The sequence below is a fragment of the Pseudophryne corroboree genome, chromosome 3 (assembly GCF_028390025.1).
Source record: "Pseudophryne corroboree isolate aPseCor3 chromosome 3, aPseCor3.hap2, whole genome shotgun sequence".
Taxonomy (NCBI): Eukaryota; Metazoa; Chordata; class Amphibia; order Anura; family Myobatrachidae; genus Pseudophryne; species Pseudophryne corroboree.
Genome location: NC_086446.1, coordinates 212,638,266 through 212,656,317, shown reverse-complemented (window position 1 = coordinate 212,656,317; position 18,052 = coordinate 212,638,266). Strand labels below are relative to the sequence as shown.

The 18,052-nt window shown below is 46.3% G+C and overlaps 1 protein-coding gene across 6 annotated transcripts in view; it reads right to left on the bottom strand.

The window, feature by feature from the left end:
* The window catches only part of CCSER2 (coiled-coil serine rich protein 2), a 377,220-nt gene that overhangs the window by 111,378 nt on the left and 247,790 nt on the right, over nt 1–18,052 (bottom strand). For all 6 annotated transcript variants that reach the window (XM_063958811.1, XM_063958812.1, XM_063958809.1 and 3 more), the window contains one exon: nt 2,765–2,851. In XM_063958811.1, the coding sequence (XP_063814881.1) occupies nt 2,765–2,851 (87 nt within the window). The remainder of the gene's footprint in view (nt 1–2,764; nt 2,852–18,052) is intronic.

The window sequence follows — 18,052 nt, the reverse complement described above, 5'->3', positions numbered from 1 at the left end:
ATTTGCGAGCGGTCCGTTCTCGCCCATGCCGATTCGACAAAAATAAACATGAAAAGCCATGGCAATAATGGACCAAAAAACTGTTGAAAACGCCCGCTATTGAATACACAAAGGTCGAATTAGTGACGATTTTCTACTTTTTCTGAAAACTCTGCACTAATTGAATATACCCCTATGTGTGTGCATGTTTTCATAGGTTTCTTTTGGGTGCTCAGGTTTACTGCCATACTGGTTAGTGTTTATTCTAGCACCCTGCACCTTTCAAAATCCATGCAGTTCTCCTTTCCTGCCTGGGGTGTCGCTCTCTGCTTTGGTGCTTCTCAGAACACTCTGGTCCGTATACCAGCACTGAAATACAGACCAGAGTGTGCTGAGAAGCACCAGAGGAGAGAGCTACACCCCAGGCAGGAAAGAGGAACTGCACATGTTTTGAAAGGTGCAGGGTGCTAGAATGAACACTACTGGTAAGTTACTAGGCTTCTGACAAAACCAACATAGTGTATTTGTGTCATTTGGTAATAGACTGGTGTAAATGGGTAAATATTCCATAAACAGCACTGCATAATATGACTGGCACTATAGTTATATTACTATACTGTACTGAAAAATTGTAATATATTTGCCAAAACTATGCAAGACATTTCAATATATGCAACTATGCAATACATTTCATCAAATTCAATATATCTCAGGGCCGGGGTGTAACTAACAAGAAACTTAGGGAGTCCTTTAAAACTGGTCCATGATCTTAAGGGTCATATACAATACCTTACTTTTGTTGAGAAGAAGTAGATTACATCACATAACAAATTTCCATGATTGGGTTTTACAAAATGCAATCAGTACGTAGAGAAGGAATAACTATCCAGTAACAAACAGTCCTGCTACACAAAATGCGTCAATACACTGCATTACAATTTGGCATTGGAAGAGGGTAGGGTCGGGTCAGTGGCAGAATAAGCAAGTGGTGGGCCCAGATGCAAAATGATGCTTTATGCTCCCGACCAATGACTATGAGCTTTTCTTAACTAATACGATGAACATGATGTTGGTAACTAGTGTCCCTCTATAGCAGGGCTATTCAATTAAGATTTTGACTGGGTCACTTTGAAACATTTGGGGGCCAAACATTTCAGTTTTAATATAAAAACACAAAGTTTAAAATATATTACACATGGGTGTGTATCGGGTTCCCGAGCAGTCAGCATCCCGACGCTGGGATCCTGGCCACAGAATGCAGGCAGGCGGGAGGGAGGGGGGGGGGGGACTTGAGCGTAAAAAGCCCCCTGCAGGCTCAATGGCGACCGCGTGGACACCCACTAGTGAGAGTTGTCCCTGTCGGTCGGCATGCCAACCGTCGGGATAGTGAGGGGCGGGATGTAGGGGGAGGTGTTGTGACCGCCGGACACATAATTACATCCCTTACACATTATTGTATGTCATCAAAGCCACACGTGCCTTATTATATGCCATCAGACTTCGCAGAAATCCAGCGTTTATTACACATCCCACCATGCTTGTCATACACGTCCCCCTGCTCACCAGCTACTGACAGTAGTGCCCCTTATACACATTATGCCACACCGTAGAGCCGCATATTCACATTATGCCATAGAATATTGGCAATTCACATTATGCCACGCTTTAGAGCTGCTTATTCACATTATGTCACACCGTAATGATCCTTATTAATATTATAATATATATGATCAAAGAATGAACAGACAGCCACCTCTCAGCTCTCCTCAGAGCTGAGGCTGCTACTGGCGGTCAGATTTTAGCTGAAGCCTCCTCACTCACTCAGCAGCAGCAGCCCACCACCTGCTCTATTACTGCTACTGAAATCTGCACAGCAGTCAGTGTGTAGCGTGAGGGCAAGGGAGTGTGGATGATGAATGGAGGATGGAGGGGATGAGTGGCCGACAGGGTTGTGAGCCGCGAGTACCAAGTATGTGGATGTGAGACTGTCTGTGCAGCAGTGGTCCTACCCGCACCAGGCATGTTATCACTGGAATGCGTCCTTGTGTCCGGGTTAAGGGCCCTTGGAGAAGAGGAAAGAGGGAGCCTGCATCATACCTTAATTCATGCCGAGCCCGGCGCCAACAGCAGTGCACACTGTCGCAAAGATGTGGAGGTGAGAGGAGGGGAGGGGCCTCACTCCTCTCCCCTATGCGGGCCACTTCCAGCTTCTTTGGTAAGGCCCGTAGCCGACTGTGGCATACTATATAATGAGTCAGTCTGACTCATAGTACTGGTGATTGATTCTGCCGGCTATGAACCCTTTGATTGTGGTGGCCTCCGACGCACTGTACCAGTTGCACCGCCGGTAGTTCCGCCACTGGGTAGGATAGGTTTAATGTAATAATTTACAGCACATCAATAAATATTCTTGTAAGTGGATTAACAGAAATACATTAAAATTGGGCAAACAACACATTATCAGGAATGAAAAACAAGCAGTCAGGCCTGCAGAGTAAGAAGCCATAAAAGCTGGAACCCTCACAGAAGAGGCTGATATTTGAGCACATACAGTTGATCTAACACCCTGTATTGCAGAGAAGGCGATAAAGATTTTTTATTTCATTTTAAGTAATCTATTTTTTTGGAAGTAAAGAACATACATACTGTACACATTTTTATTGTGACATTCCTTTATCCTCATTTAAAATACAAATGAGGGTGATGAATGTGTATACACAGTAGTGTTGCAGAATACACAGTATTATATTACAAAAATATGTTTGTCAGCAATTTCAACACCCACCTTCCAAAGTGTATGGGTGTCCTGTGGTTCTGGTGTAGCAGGAACAGATCGCTGTATATCTGGCAGGGGAAACTCAGTGTCATCTTCCTATGGAAAAGTAAACACAAAATGCTTAACTGAAGAACAAATAATAACTAAACAAATTGCTCTATGTTTTTTGATTTATGATACATACACACAGATCTCTCTCTCTCTCTTGCTCTCTCTCTCTATCAATAGCTGTAATTGATTGAGACCGAAAAACACCCTTAATTATCTCTAAGACAAATTGGCAGAGGAAATTTAGGCGAAGACTGATATTTCCACTGCTGAGTGACAGGATAATGGACATTTTGGACACACAAATTTAACTTACTATACACTGTGGCCTCAATGAACATCGAGATTAACATCATTTATCCTCCAACGTATTTTCCTTCTATTCTGAAAATGATAAAATTGGACTAACCATCATCCGGCTAATTTAGTGGCCAGACGTGCTGTGATGTGGCACTTGACTAATGTTGCGCCTCATTGTGCCTCATTTAGCCTGCTTCCTGCCACTGCACTAAAAGACAATTGAAAAGACAAAGGGAATGGGGGAGAGCTCTTAAATCGCCCCAATCATGATACAGAGAATTTAGGGTATCCTCATTTGAAAAATAGGACTGCTCATAAAAGCTATTCTGTGGTAATCCCTACAGAATAACTCCTACACTACAGAAATCATTAAAATGTCCAGAGATTGGAGAAGTAAAGACAAAGCTGTTACATTTAGGGAACAGTGTTAGCCACCTTTAATCCCGAGTTACTGGTGTTTATTCACACAGACACATATAAATAAATAAATAAATATATATATATATATATATATATATATATATATCCATATATTGCCGGCACTCACTTGACCTGAACAGCATGCCCTGGTGCAGCATAGTCCATTTCACAGCTCCATGTAAGAAATTGCACTCAGAGTCGACGTTATCAGCAAAGAACAAAAATACAGTTTTGTTCTTTGCTGATAACGTCGACTCTGAGTGCCATTTCTTACATGGAGCTATATATATATATATATATATATATGCAATAGAATTGCACCTTCACGTTTGCAAGGGTTCATTTACATTGTTGCCTTTGAGGAGTCACCACTCTGACATTTAACCGAATACACCATCAAGACCCACAGACTTTTTGCAAATTGGTATCATACACTGGGACTGCACTAAGCTGCAGGTCAGAGATCCCTTGGTAGGCCATTACACATCCTAACACAATTCGGATTGGGGATGACCACAAACAGATCCTATACCGTGAGCCTGCACCAAGTTTCATACGGATCAAGATTACTCGGAATACAAACCTCATCACCTGATCTACAGACAGATGAGATATTCCATCTAAGGCTAGTGTTTGTCATCAGTGAGCGTGCATAAATAAGGTGCAAACACTTCAATCAGACTGGACACCTTGACTCTCACAATCTAGATCAGTGGTTTTCAAACTTGGTCCTCAGGACCAAATACAGGTCACCCGGCAGGTGCCCTGTATATCATCAACTGTCACATTTTAAAAATCCACAGGTGACCTGAAAAACATTAACTACTGTATGTGGGAACCAGAGGACAGAGAGTTTGAGAACCTGTAATCTAGATAATCCATTTAAACACAGTATCTAACCTTTACAGTATATTGCAAATTTGAGACTTTATTGCCACGTCAGTGTGAACAGAATTATCATTCACCGTCAACTCGGATTTTTTATTTAGGTCATATTCCTTTTTTATTTAATTACAATACAGTATATTGGTGACATACTGTATGCATTTACTTTTAATAATATATTTATGTGATCTCACGCAGTTTTAATATACGATAACATTGCCCTGATTTCTTCTATTTTTTGCATCACATAAATTTTCCCCAGACCACTATCTGCTTTTCAAACATCTGCAGACTTACAGTAAGTGTGTGTAGAATCTAATAGTAAAACTTTGTAAATGATACACATTTGTTTGCTATCCGTGGTATCCGAACTACAGGTTGACAGTGGCTACATAGACAGACCGTAGGTCAACATGCACTAGTTCGACAGGTACAAAAGGTTGACATGGTCAAAAGGTCGTCAGGTTCAAATGGCGACATGTGTTTTTGGGGTGATTTTCGTGTTTTTTCAACTTTTGCTTCATTGACTAATGTCACAAATCATAACCTTCAGTAACCTTGTAGCGAGCGAAGCGGAGCAGAGCGAGACACCGTACCTGAAGTATGTTGAAGAAACACGATTCAACAAATGGTGGTCACAGATGAGAACAGTTAAAATGTACTCCCTCCCCCACCCCCTAGAAAAAAGGTGTTGACCATTGTCATGTCAGCCGTTTGATGTCTGTCAACCGTTTGACCATGCATATGTCAACCAATTGCTGTCTACCTAATGACTGTTGACCCCTTTACTGTAGATCTATTGACCCACAACCGATATCCGTGGCCCACTAAAGATTTTGAGGGAGCGCAGTCGCATTCAATTTTTTGTGTCTCAAAGCAAGTGGCTGCGTTCACAGATGCACAGCCACAGTTACAGGAGGCCATGGTCAGACGGAGACACTGCAACTTTCGATGGTGCAAATGGTGGTGGCTTATAAGGATGCACGAATAGGTATTACAGAGTTTATGGGCTGATAAACGTGGACATCTCAGCCTTGCATATTCGGCTGCACAAATGTGCATAAAGAACATTTGCATAAAAACTCGCAGATGGTGGACCGCTAATAGATGCCGCTGCACATGCTTCTGTGCGCGACTCACAATCAGCGCCTTTCACTTTATTAATAGTAATGCAATCTAGGAGGTTGCTCTACAAAGCAGTACATTTAAGGGCTTGCATATGTCATCATATTTGTACAATTAAAGGGAATTTCACATTCTGCTGTTAATTAGCACAACTGCGGTCAAACAAGTTTGCTATTTCAGTTCAGCTACTGATTGCAAAGGATCAATTTATCCTGCACTAGTAAAATGCTGAGGCCGGCTTTTAGGTCATTTGCAATCATTTTATATAACCCATCTTAAAGGCGTTACAAACAGTACGACACATAATGGAATAAATACTTTTTAACACACTCTTGTGCAGAAGTTGATTAGTATAAAGAGAACACAAAATAGCAATTAATGTACTGATCATTATATGAGCACTAAGGGGTCATTTCAACTTTATAGGACTGAGCAGAGTCCTTGAGTAACTGCACTATGTTTATTACATTTACAGGCGACTTTCACCCTTTCTGTAGTGTAAAGTAACTGATTTTAGTCCTATAAAAGCTATCCTCACCTGTATATTTGGATCCCAAGGATAGTCAACTAGCTTGATGTTTCACGGATGCTTCAATGGTGTGTTTTAAAATCATAGTTTGATCAAACAAAAAGTTGCACAGTGTATTATTTTAGCATTTACTAAACAGATGAAACTACAGGAAAGGAATGGGATTAGGGTTGATATTATACAGTATGCAAAACTGGCCAAAAATGTTGCAATAATAGGGGAGCTGTGTACAAATAAGAAAATAAGAATTTACTTACCGATAAGTCTATTTCTCGTAGTCCGTAGTGGATGCTGGGAACTCCGTAAGGACCATGGGGAATAGCGGCTCCGCAAGAGACAGGGCACATCTAAAGAAAGCTTTAGGATCACCTGGTGTGCACTGGCTCCTCCCCCTATGACCCTCCTCCAAGCCTCAGTTAGGATACTGTGCCCGGACGAGCGTACACAATAAGGAAGGATTTTGAAACCCGGGTAAGACTCATACCAGCCACACCAATCACACTGTACAACTTGTGATCTGAACCCAGTTAACAGCATGATAATAGAGAAGCCTCTCGAAAAGATGGCTCACTACAACAATAACCCGAATTTTTTGGTAACAATAATTATGTACCAGTATTGCAGACAATCCGCACTTGGGATGGGCGCCCAGCATCCACTACGGACTACGAGAAATAGAATTATCGGTAAGTAAATTCTTATTTTCTCTGACGTCCTAGTGGATGCTGGGAACTCCGTAAGGACCATGGGGATTATACCAAAGCTCCCAAACGGGCGGGAGAGTGCGGATGACTCTGCAGCCCCCAATGAGAGAACTCCCGGTCCTCCTCAGCCAGGGTATCAAATTTGTAGAATTTTACAAACGTATTTGCTCCTGACCAAGTAACTGCTCGGCAAAGTTGTAAAGCCGAGACCCCTCGGGCAGCTGCCCAAGATGAGCCCACCTTCCTTGTGGAGTGGGCATTTACAGATTTTTGGCTGTGGCAGGCCTGCCACAGAATGTGCAAGCTGAATTGTACTACAAATCCAACGAGCAATAGTCTGCTTAGAAGCAGGAGCACCCAGCTAGTTGGGTGCATAGAGGATAAACAGCGAGTCAGATTTCCTGACTCCAGCCGTCCTGGAAACATATATTTTCCGGGTCCTGACAACGTCTAGCAACTTGGAGTCCTCCAAGTCCCTAGTAGCCGCAGGCACCACAATAGGTTTGGTTCAGGTGAGACGCTGAAACCACCTTAGGGAGAAACTGAGGACGAGTCCTCAATTCCGCCCTGTCCGAATGGAAAATCAGATAAGGGCTTTTACAGGATAAAGCCACCAATTCTGACACGCGCCTGGCCCAGGCCAGAGCCAACAGCATGACCACTTTTTCTGTGAGATATTTTAACTCCACAGATTTAAGTGTGTCAAACCAATGTGACTTTTGGAACCCAAAAACCACCTGGAGATCCCAAAAGTGCCACTAAAGGCACAAAAGGAGGCTGTATATGCAGTACCCCTTTAACAAATGTCTGAACTTCAGGGACTGAAGCTAGTTCTTTTTTTGGAAGAAAATTGACAGAGCCGAAATTTGAACCTTAATGGACCCCAATTTCAGGCCCATAGATACTCCTGTTTGCAGGAAATGTAGGAATCGACCCAGTTGAATTTCCTCCGTCGAGCCTTACTGGCCTCGCACCACGCAACATATTTTCGCCAAATGCGGTGATAATGTTTTGCGGTTACATCCTTCCTGGCTTTGATCAGGATAGGGATGACTTCATCCGGAATGCCTTTTTCCTTCAGGATCCGGCGTTCAACCGCCATGCCGTCAACGCAGCCGCGGTAAGTCTTGGAACAGACAAGGTCCTTGCTGGAGCAGGTCCCTTCTTAGAGGTAGAGGCTACGGATCCTCCGTGAGCCTCTCTTGAAGTTCCGGTTACCAATTCCTTCTTGGCCAATCCGGAGCCACTAATATAGTGCTTACTCCTCTCCATCTTATCAATCTCAGTACCTTGGGTATGAGAGGCAGAGGAGGGAACCCATACACTGATTGGTACACCCACGGTGTTACCAGAGCATCTACAGCTATTGCCTGAGGGTCCCTTGACGTGGCGCAATACCTGTCGAGTTTTTCCCAACGGTTTATAATCATGTGGAAGACTTCTGGGTGAAGTCCTTACTCTCCCGGGTGGAGGTCGTGCTGAGGAAAACTGCTTCCCAGTTGTCCACTCCCGGAATGAAAACTGCTGACAGTGCTATCACATGGTTTTTCGCCCCGCGAAGAATCCTTGCAGCTTCTGCCATTGCCCTCCTGCTTCTTGCGGCACCCTGTCTGTTTACGTGGGTGACTGCCGTAATGTTGTCCGACTGGATCAACACCGGCTGACCTTGAAGCAGAGGTCTTGCTAAGCTTAGAGCATTGTAAATGGCCCTTAGCTTCAGGACATTTATGTGAAGTGATGTCTCCAGGCTTGACCATAAGCCCTGGATATTCCTTCCCTGTGTGACTGCTCCCCAGCCTCGCAGGCTGGCATCCGTGGCCACCAGGACCCAGTCCCGCATGCCGAATCTGCGGCCCTCTAGAAGATGAGCACTCTGCAACCACCACAGGAGGGATATCCTTGTCCCTGGTGACAGGGTTATCCGCTGAAGCATCTGAAGATGCGACCCGGACCATTTGTCCAGTAGGTTCCACTGGAAAGTCTTGCGTGGAATCTGCCGAATGGGATTGCTTCGTAGGAAGCCACCATTTTTACCCAGAACCCTTGTGCATTGATGCACTGAGACTTGGTTCGGTTTTAGGAGGTTCCTGACTAGCTCGGATAACTCCCTGGCTTTCTCCTCCAGGAGAAATACCTTCTTTCTGGACTGTGTCCAGGATCATCCCTAGGAACAGAAGACAAGTCGTCGGAACCAGCTGCGATTTTGGAATATTGAGAATCCAATCATGCTGCCGCAACACTACCTGAGGTAGTGCTACACCGATCTCCAACTGTTCCCTGGATCTCACCCTTATCAGGGAATCGTCCAAGTAAAGGATAACTAAAATTCCCTTCCTTCGAAGGAATATCATCATTACGGTCATTACTTCAGTAAAGACCCGGGGTGCCGTGGACCATCCCTACGGCAGCGTCTGAACTGATAGTGACAGTTCTGTACCATAACCTGAGATACCCTTGGTGAGAAGGGTAAATTTTGACATGAAGGTAAGCATCCTTGATGTCCCGAGACATCATGTAGTCCCCTTCTTCCAGGTTTGCAATCACTGCTCTGAGTGACTCAATTTTGAATTTGAACCTCTGTATGTAAGTGTTCAAAGATTTTAGATTTTAGATTTTAAAATCGGTCTCACCGAGCCGTCTGGCTTCGGTACCACACTAGTGTGGAATAATACCCCGTTCCCTGTTGCAGGAGGGGTACCTTAATTATCACCTGCTGGGAATACAGCTTGTGAATGGCTTCCAAAACTGCCTCCCTGTCAGCGGGAGACGTCGGTAAAACAGACTTTTGGAAACGGCGAGGGGAATACGTCTCGAATTCCAATTTGTACCCCTGAAATATTACCTGAAGGATCCAGGGGTCTACTTGCGAGTGAGCCCACTGCGCACTGAAATTCATTGAGAACGGGCCCCCACCGTGCCTGAACTTGTAAAGCCCTAGCGTCATACTGAGAGCTTGGCAGAGGCGGAAAAGGGTTTCTGTTCCTGGGAACTGGCTGATCTCTGCAGCCATTTTCCTCTCCCTCTGTCACGAGCAGAAAAGAGGAACCCTTTTGTCCGCTTGCCAACCAGGACTGCGCCTGATAATCCGGCGTCTTATTTTGAGAGGCTACCTTTTTTAAGGCAATACTTCCAAATGCCGTTTGGAATCCGCATCACCTGACCACTTTACTGGTATAATTGGACAACGCACTTATACTTGATGCCAGTCGGCAAATATTCCGCTGTGCATCATGCATATATAGAAATGCATCTTTTAATTGCTCTATAGGCAATAATATACTGTCCTTATCTAGGATATCAAATTTCCAGTCAGGGAATCCGACCACGCCAACCCAGCACTGCACATCCAGGCTGAGGCGATTGCTGGTCGCAGTATAACACCAGTATGTGTGTAAATACATTTTAGGATACCCTCCTGCTTTCTATCAGCAGGATCCCTAAGGGCGGCCATCTCCAGAGAGGGTAGAGCCCTTGTTCTTACAAGCGTGTGAGCGCCTTATCCCCCTTAGGGGGTGTTTCCCAACGCACCCTAACCTCTGGCGGGAAAAGGTATACTGCCAATAACTTTTTAGAAATTATCAATTGTTATCGGGGGGAAACCCACGCATCATCACACACCTCATTTTATTTCTCAGATTCAGGAAAACTACAGGAAGTTTTTCCTCACCAAACATAATACCCCTTTTTTTGGTGGTATTTATATTATCAGAAGAGTGTAAACTTTTTTCCATTGCCTCAATCATGCAATGTGTGGCCCTATTGGAAATCACGGTTGTCTCTTCACCGTCGACACAGGAGTCAGTATCCGTGTCGGCGTCTGTATCTGAGGTAACGGGCGCTTTAGAGCCCCTGTATGAGACGTCTGGACATGCACAAGCTGAGTAGCCGGCTGTCTCATGTCAACCACTGTCTTTTATACAAAGCTGACACTGTCACGCAATTTCAACAGTACATCCACTCAGGTGTCGACCCCCCAGGGGGTGACAACACTATTACAGACACTCTACTCCGTCTCCTCATCATTTTTCTCCTCATACATGTCGACACAAACGTACCGACACACAGCACACACACAGGGAATGCTCTGATAGAGGACAGGACCCCACTAGCCCTTTGGGGAGACAGAGGGAGAGTTTGCCAGCACACACCAGAGCGCTATATATATACAGGGATAACCTTATGTGTTTTTCCCTTTATAGCTGCTGTATTGTTTATACTGCGCCTAATTTGTGCCCCCCTCTCTTTTTTAACCCCTTTCTGTAGTGTAGTGACTGCAGGGGAGAGCCAGGGAGCTTCCCTCCAACTGAGCTGTGAGGGAAAATGGCAATGGCGCCAGTGTGCTGAGGAGATAAGGACGCCGAGAAAGGGGCGGAGCCTATCATCCGTTTTCTTGTATGTTTTGGCAGGGGTTAAATGCATCCATATAGCCCAGGAGTTATATGTGATGCATTTATTTTAGCCATAAAAGGTTTTCTATCGATTTATTGCGTCTCAGGGCGCTGCCCCCCCAGCGCCCTGCACCCTCAGTGACCGGAGTGTGAAGTGTGCTGAGAGCAATGGCGCACAGCTGCGGTGCTGTGCGCCTACCTTTATCTGAAGACAGGAAAGTCTTCTGCCGCCGATTTTTCCGGACCTCTTCGCTCTTCTGGCTCTGTAAGGGGGCCGGCGGCGCGGCTCCGGTGACCCATCCAGGCTGAACCTGTGATCGTCCCTCTGGAGCTAATGTCCAGTAGCCTAAGAAGCCCAATCCACTCTGCACGCAGGTGAGTTCGCTTCTTCTCCCCTTAGTCCCTCGATGCAGTGAGCCTGTTGCCAGCAGGTCTCACTGAAAATAATAAACCTAAACTAAAACTTTCACAAAGAGCTCAGGAGAGCCCCTAGTGTGCACCCTTCTCGTCGGGCACAGAAAATCTAACTGAGGCTTGGAGGAGGGTCATAGGGGGAGGAGCCAGTGCACACCAGGTGATCCTAAAGCTTTCTTTAGATGTGCCCTGTCTCTTGCGGAGCCGCTATTCCCCATGGTCCTTACGGAGTTCCCAGCATCCACTAGGACGTCAGAGAAAATATCATTGCAACGATGCAAAATGTTCATTCTCGTTTCCCTCTAAGTCAGAGTAAGGGTATTTAACATGCGGCCCTCCAGCTGCCGTGGAGCTACCTATCCCATCATGACTTGCCACAGTTTTAGAATGCCCTCATAGCAAAACAGTGTCAGAGCGTGCTGGGATGTGTAGTTCGGAGGGCTGCATGTTAAATAATCATGAACAAAGTATTTGAAGGGTAGCAAACACCTAAATTGACCCAATATATTAGCAAGGATTAGGCAATAATCAGCACAGACGCAAAAAAAAAAAAAGAAAAAAAAAAGGAGATTTATGGTAGACTTATTACAATTAAATCTCATTCTGTGAGGTACACTGGGTTCCACAGAGAATACATCGGGGTGTAGAAATGGATCTTGATCCAGAGGCACCAACAGACTAAAGCTTTAGACTGTCACAGGATGCATTGCGGGGCCTCCTCAATAACCCCCGCCTCAGGCACTGTGAGCTCAGTTTTGTTAACCAGTCCAATGCAGTAGCAGGTAAAAGAGAAGGCTGATGTTAGTCAGATAGAACCACGTTCTCACGACAGGAGAAGGGACTAGCGGCTAATGCCATACAAACCCAAAGAAGCTAAGTTAGTCAGGGTGGGCGCCCTGTGGAACCCAGTGTACCTCACAGAAAGAGATTTAACAATGGTAAGTCTACCATAAATCTCCTTTTCTGCAATGGGGTACACTGTGTTCCACAGGGAATACATTGGGGATATCCTAAAGCAGTCCCTCAAGGGAGAGGACGCACCTTAGCGGGTATGAGAACCTGGCGTCCAAGGGAAGCATCCTAGGAGGCGGAAGTATCAAAGGCATAGAACCTGAGGACCACGTAGCTGCCATGCACAATTGTTCTGCGGACGCGCGCCAAAGAAGGTCCAACAGACAGAGTAGAATGGGCTTTAATTGCAGCAGGAGCCGGGAGTCCAGCCTGCGCATAAGTTTGTGCAATCACCATTCTAATCCATCTGGCCAAGGTTTTCTTATTCGCAGGCCAGCCACGTTTGTGAAAACCAAACAGTAAAAAGAGTGTATCTGACCTCCTGATAGAGGCAGTCCTCTCCACATATATACAGAGAGCACGTACCACATCCAAAGAAACTTCTTTGAAGGACAATTCAGAAGAGATGAAGGCTGGAACCACAATTCTCTTGATTAAGGTGAAAAGAAGACACCACCTTAGGTAAATAACCAAAGCAAGTTCTAAGAACTACTCGGTCACGATGAAATATTAAAGGGTGGAGACAGGCCAACGCCCCTAAGTCCAACACCCTTCTAGCAGAGGCAATAGCCAGCAGAAACAGGACCTTTGCTGTGAGCCATTTAAGGTCCACTGACTCAAGAGGTTCAAATGGAGACTCTTGCATGGCATTCAAGACAAAAGACAGATCCCATGGAGCCACAGGAGGGACATAGGGAGGCTGAATCTGCAGCACACCCTGAGAGAATGTATGAACGTCAGGAAGAGAAGCAATTTTTCTCTGAAACCACACTGACAAGACAGATGTGTGAACATTGAGGGAGGCCAGACGAAGTCCTAAATCCAGGCCTTGTTGGAAAAAAATCAGAAGTCTGGAAGTACTAAACTTTGAAGCATCATAATTCTTAGCAGCAGTAAGAACTCCAGACCCTATAATAAATCCGTGCAAAAGCCGGTTTGCGGGCCTTCAGCATAGTTTGGATAACCGCCTCTGAGAATCCTTTGGACCTCAGTAGTGAAGATTCAAAAGCCACGCCATCAAAGCCAGCCTGGCCAGGTCCAGGTAGACACAAGAGCCCTGGGCATTGAGGAAGCAGAAGAGGACACTCTATCGACAGATACTGCAGGTCTGAGAACCAATGCCATTCTGGGCCACTCTGAAGCGACTAGAGGTAGTATTCCTCCTTCTTGCTTGAACTTCCGTAGTACCCTGGGCAGAAGTGACACTGGAGGGAACACATAGGGCAGCCGAAAGTTCCATGGAACTGCCAGTGCGTCCACGAACGCTGCTTGAGGATCCCTTGTTTTTGATCCAAAGACCGGAACTTTGTGACTGCGTCGAGACGCCATCAGGTCTACATCTGATAGAACCAACATATCCACTAGGAGTTGAAAGACTTCGTGATTAACACTCCACTTTCCAGCGTGCACGTCCTGAGGAAATTTGCTTCCCAGTTGAGGACACCCGGCATGAATACTGCCGATATTGCTGGCAGATGGCCTTCCTCCCAACAAAGGATTTTTGACACTTCCATCATTGCCATGCGGCTTTGAGCACCACCGTGATGATTTATGTATGCCACCGTGGTGTCGTTGTTGGATTGTACTTGAATCGGCCTGTTCTGTATCAGAGGCAGGGCAAGAGTCAAAGCATTGAACACTGCCCGCAATTCCAGAATGTTTATCGGAAGGAGAGATTCCTCCTTGGTCTACCGACCCTGAAGAAAGTGTTCTCTAGCACCGCGGCCCAACCCCGCAGACTGGCGTCCATAGTCTGTAAGACCCAGTTGGGGATCCAGAAGGGACGGCCTCTGCTCAACTGCTGGTCCTGTAGCCACCAGCTCTGTGACAGACGAACCTCCAGAGTCAGGGAGATCATTTGAGACCTTATCCGATGAGGCAGGCCATCCCACTTGGAAAGGATTAATCCTCTGCAGAGGGCGGGAATGAAATGGAGCGTACTCTACTATGTCGAAAGCAGACACCATCAGGCCTAGTACTTGCATCGCCGAGTGCATCGACACTCTTGGGCGAGAGAGGAAGTTATCTGATCCTGTAGTTTCAGCACTTTTTCTGGAGACAGACAATAAGATTTTACTTACCGGTAAATCTATTTCTCGTAGTCCGTAGTGGATGCTGGAGACTCCGTAAGGACCATGGGGAATAGATGGGCTCCGCAGGAGACATGGGCACTTTAAGAAAGAATTTAGATTCTGGTGTGCTCTGGCTCCTCCCTCTATGTCCCTCCTCCAGACCTCAGTTAGAGAAACTGTGCCCGGAAGAGCTGGCAGTACAAGGAAAGGATTTTGGTAATCCAGGGCAAGACTCATACCAGCCACACCAATCACACGGTATAACTTGTGATAAACTTACCCAGTCAACAGTATGAACAACAACAGAGCATCAGTTCAACCCTGATACAACAATAACATAGCCCTTATTGCAGCAATAACTATATACAAGTATTGCAGAAAAAGTCCGCACTTGGGACGGGCGCCCAGCATCCACTACGGACTACGAGAAATAGATTTACCGGTAAGTAAAATCTTATTTTCTCTAACGTCCTAGTGGATGCTGGGGACTCCGTAAGGACCATGGGGATTATACCAAAGCTCCCAAACGGGCGGGAGAGTGCGGATGACTCTGCAGCATCGATTGAGCAAACAATAGGTCCTCCTCAGCCAGGGTATCAAACTTGTAGAACTTTGCAAAAGTGTTTGAACCTGACCACGTAGCAGCTCGGCATAGTTGTAATGTAGAGACCCCTCGGGCAGCCGCCCAAGAAGAGCCCACCTTCCTAGTGGAATGGCTTTAACGGATTTTGGCAGCGGCAATCCAGCCGCAGAATGAGCCTGCTAAATCGTGTTACAGATCCAGCGAGCGATAGTTTGCTTTGAAGCAGGAGCACCCAGCTTGTTGGATGCATACAGGAGAAACAGTGACCCCGTTTTCCTGACTCTACATAAACCTTCAAAGCCCTGACCACATCCAGTAACTCGGAATCCTTCAAGTCACGAGAAGCCACAGGCACCACAATAGATTGGTTCATATGAAAAGATGACACCGCTTTTGACAGAAATTGTGGACGGGTCCGCAATTCTGCTCTATCCATATGGAAAACCAGATGGGGGCTTTTATGTGACAAAACCGCTAATTCTGACACACGCCTAGCCGAAGCCAAGGCTAATAGCATGACCACTTTCCACGTGAAATATTTTAACTCCATAATTTTAAGTGGTTCAAACCAGTGTGACTTCAGGAAACTTAACACCACGTTAAGATCCCAAGGTGCCACTGGATGCACAAAAGGAGGCTGAATATGCAGCACTCCCTTACAAACGTCTGAACTTCTGGTAGAGAAGCCAACTCTTTTCTAAAGAAAATGGATAGGGCCGAAATCTGGACTTAATGGAACCCAATTTTAGGCCCAAATTCACTCCTGACTGTAGGAAGTGAAGGAAACGGCCCAGCTGGAATTCCTCTGTAGGAGCAATCCTGGCCTCACACCAAGAAACATTTTCGCCATATACGGTGATAATGTTTAGCTGTCACGTCCTTCCTAGCCTTTATCCGCGTAGGAATGATCTCGTCTGGAATGCCCTTTTCTGCTAGGATCCGGCGTTCAACCGCCATGCCGTCTAACGCAGCCGCGGTAAGTCTTGGAACAGACAGGGCCCCTGTTGCAACAGGTCCTGTCTTAGAGGAAGAGGCCACGGGTCCACTGTGAGCATTTCTTGCAGATCTGGATACCAGGTCCTTCGTGGCCAATCTGGAACAATGAGGATTGTTCTCACTCCTCTTTTTCTTATTATCCTCAGCACCTTGGGTATGAGAGGAAGAGGAGGAAATAAATAGACCGACTGGAACACCCACGGTGTAACCAGTGCGTCCACAGCTATCGCCTGAGGGTCTCATGACCTGGCGCAATACCTTGTAGCTTTTTGTTGAGGCGGGATGCCATCATATCCACCTGTGGCAGTTCCCACCGACTTGCAATCTGCGTGAAGACTTCTTCATGAAGTCCCCACTCTCCCGGGTGGAGGTCGTGCCTGCTGAGGAAGTCTGCTTCCTAGTTGTCCACTCCCGGGATGAACACTGCTGACAGTGCGCTTACGTGAGTCTCCGCCCAGCGAAGAATTCTGGTGGCTTCTGAGTGAATCAGAACCAGTTGGTCGCGAAGCAGGGTCTCCGCTTGACGTAGGGTGTTGTAGACGGCCCTTAGTTCCAGGATGTTGATGTGAAGGCAAGTCTCCTGACTTACCCACAGAGCTTGGAACATTTTTCCCTGTGTGACTGCTCCCCACCCTCGGAGGCTTGCATCCGTGGTCACCAGGATCCAGTCCTGAATGCCGAATCAGCGGCCCTCGAGAAGATGAGCACTCTGCAGCCACCACAGGAGAGACACCCTGGCCCTGGGGGATAGGGTGATTAACCGATGCATCTGAAGATGTGATCTGGACCACTTGTCCAGTAAGTCCCATTGAAAGGTCCTCGCATGGAACCTGCCGAAGGGAATGGCCTCGTATGATGCCACCATCCTTCCCAGGACTTGAGTGCAGTGATGCACTGACACCTGTTTTGGTTTTAATAGGTTCCTGACCAGTGTCATGAGCTCCTGAGCTCTCTCTATCGGGAGATAAACCCTTTTGTCTAGAATCATGCCTAGAAAAGGCAGATGAGCCGTAGGAACCAACTGCTACTTTGGAATATTTAGAATCCAGCCGTGTTGTCGTTACACTTCCAGAGAAAGTGATACGCTGTTCAGCAACTGCTCTCTTGATCTCGCTTTTATGAGTAGATCGTCCCAGTACGGTATAAGTGTGACACCTTGCTTCCGCGGGAGCACCATCATTTCCGCCATTACCTTGGTGAAGATTCTCGGGGCTGTGGAGAGACCAAATGGCAACGTCTGAAATTGGTAATGACAATCCTGTACCGCAAATCTGAGGTACGCCTGATGAGGTGGATAAACGGGACATAAAGGTATGCATCCTTTATGTCCAGAGTCACCATAAAATCTCCCTCTTTCAGGCTTGCTATGACCGCTCTTAGCGATTCAATTTTGAACTTGAACCCTTTCAGGTATATGTTCAGGGATTTTAAATTCAACATGGGTCTGACCGAACCGTCCGGTTTCGGGACTACAACATGGTCGAATAATAACCCCCTCCTTGTTGAAGGAGGGGAACCTTGACCACCACCTGTTGAAGATACAATTTGTGAATTGCAGTTAACACTGTTTCCCTCTCGTGGGGGGAAGCCTGCAGGGCCGTCGGTGAGGGGGCATCTCCTCAAAGTCCAGCTTGTATCCCTGAGACACAATATTGCCCAGGGATCCAACAGGGAGTGAACCCACTTGTGGCTGAAATTACGAAGACGTGCCCCCACCGGGCCTAGCTCCGCCTGTGGCGCCCCAGCGACATGCAGTGGATTTTGTAGAGGCCGGGAAGGACTTCTGTTCCTGGGAACTAGCTGTGTTGTGCAGCTTCTTTCC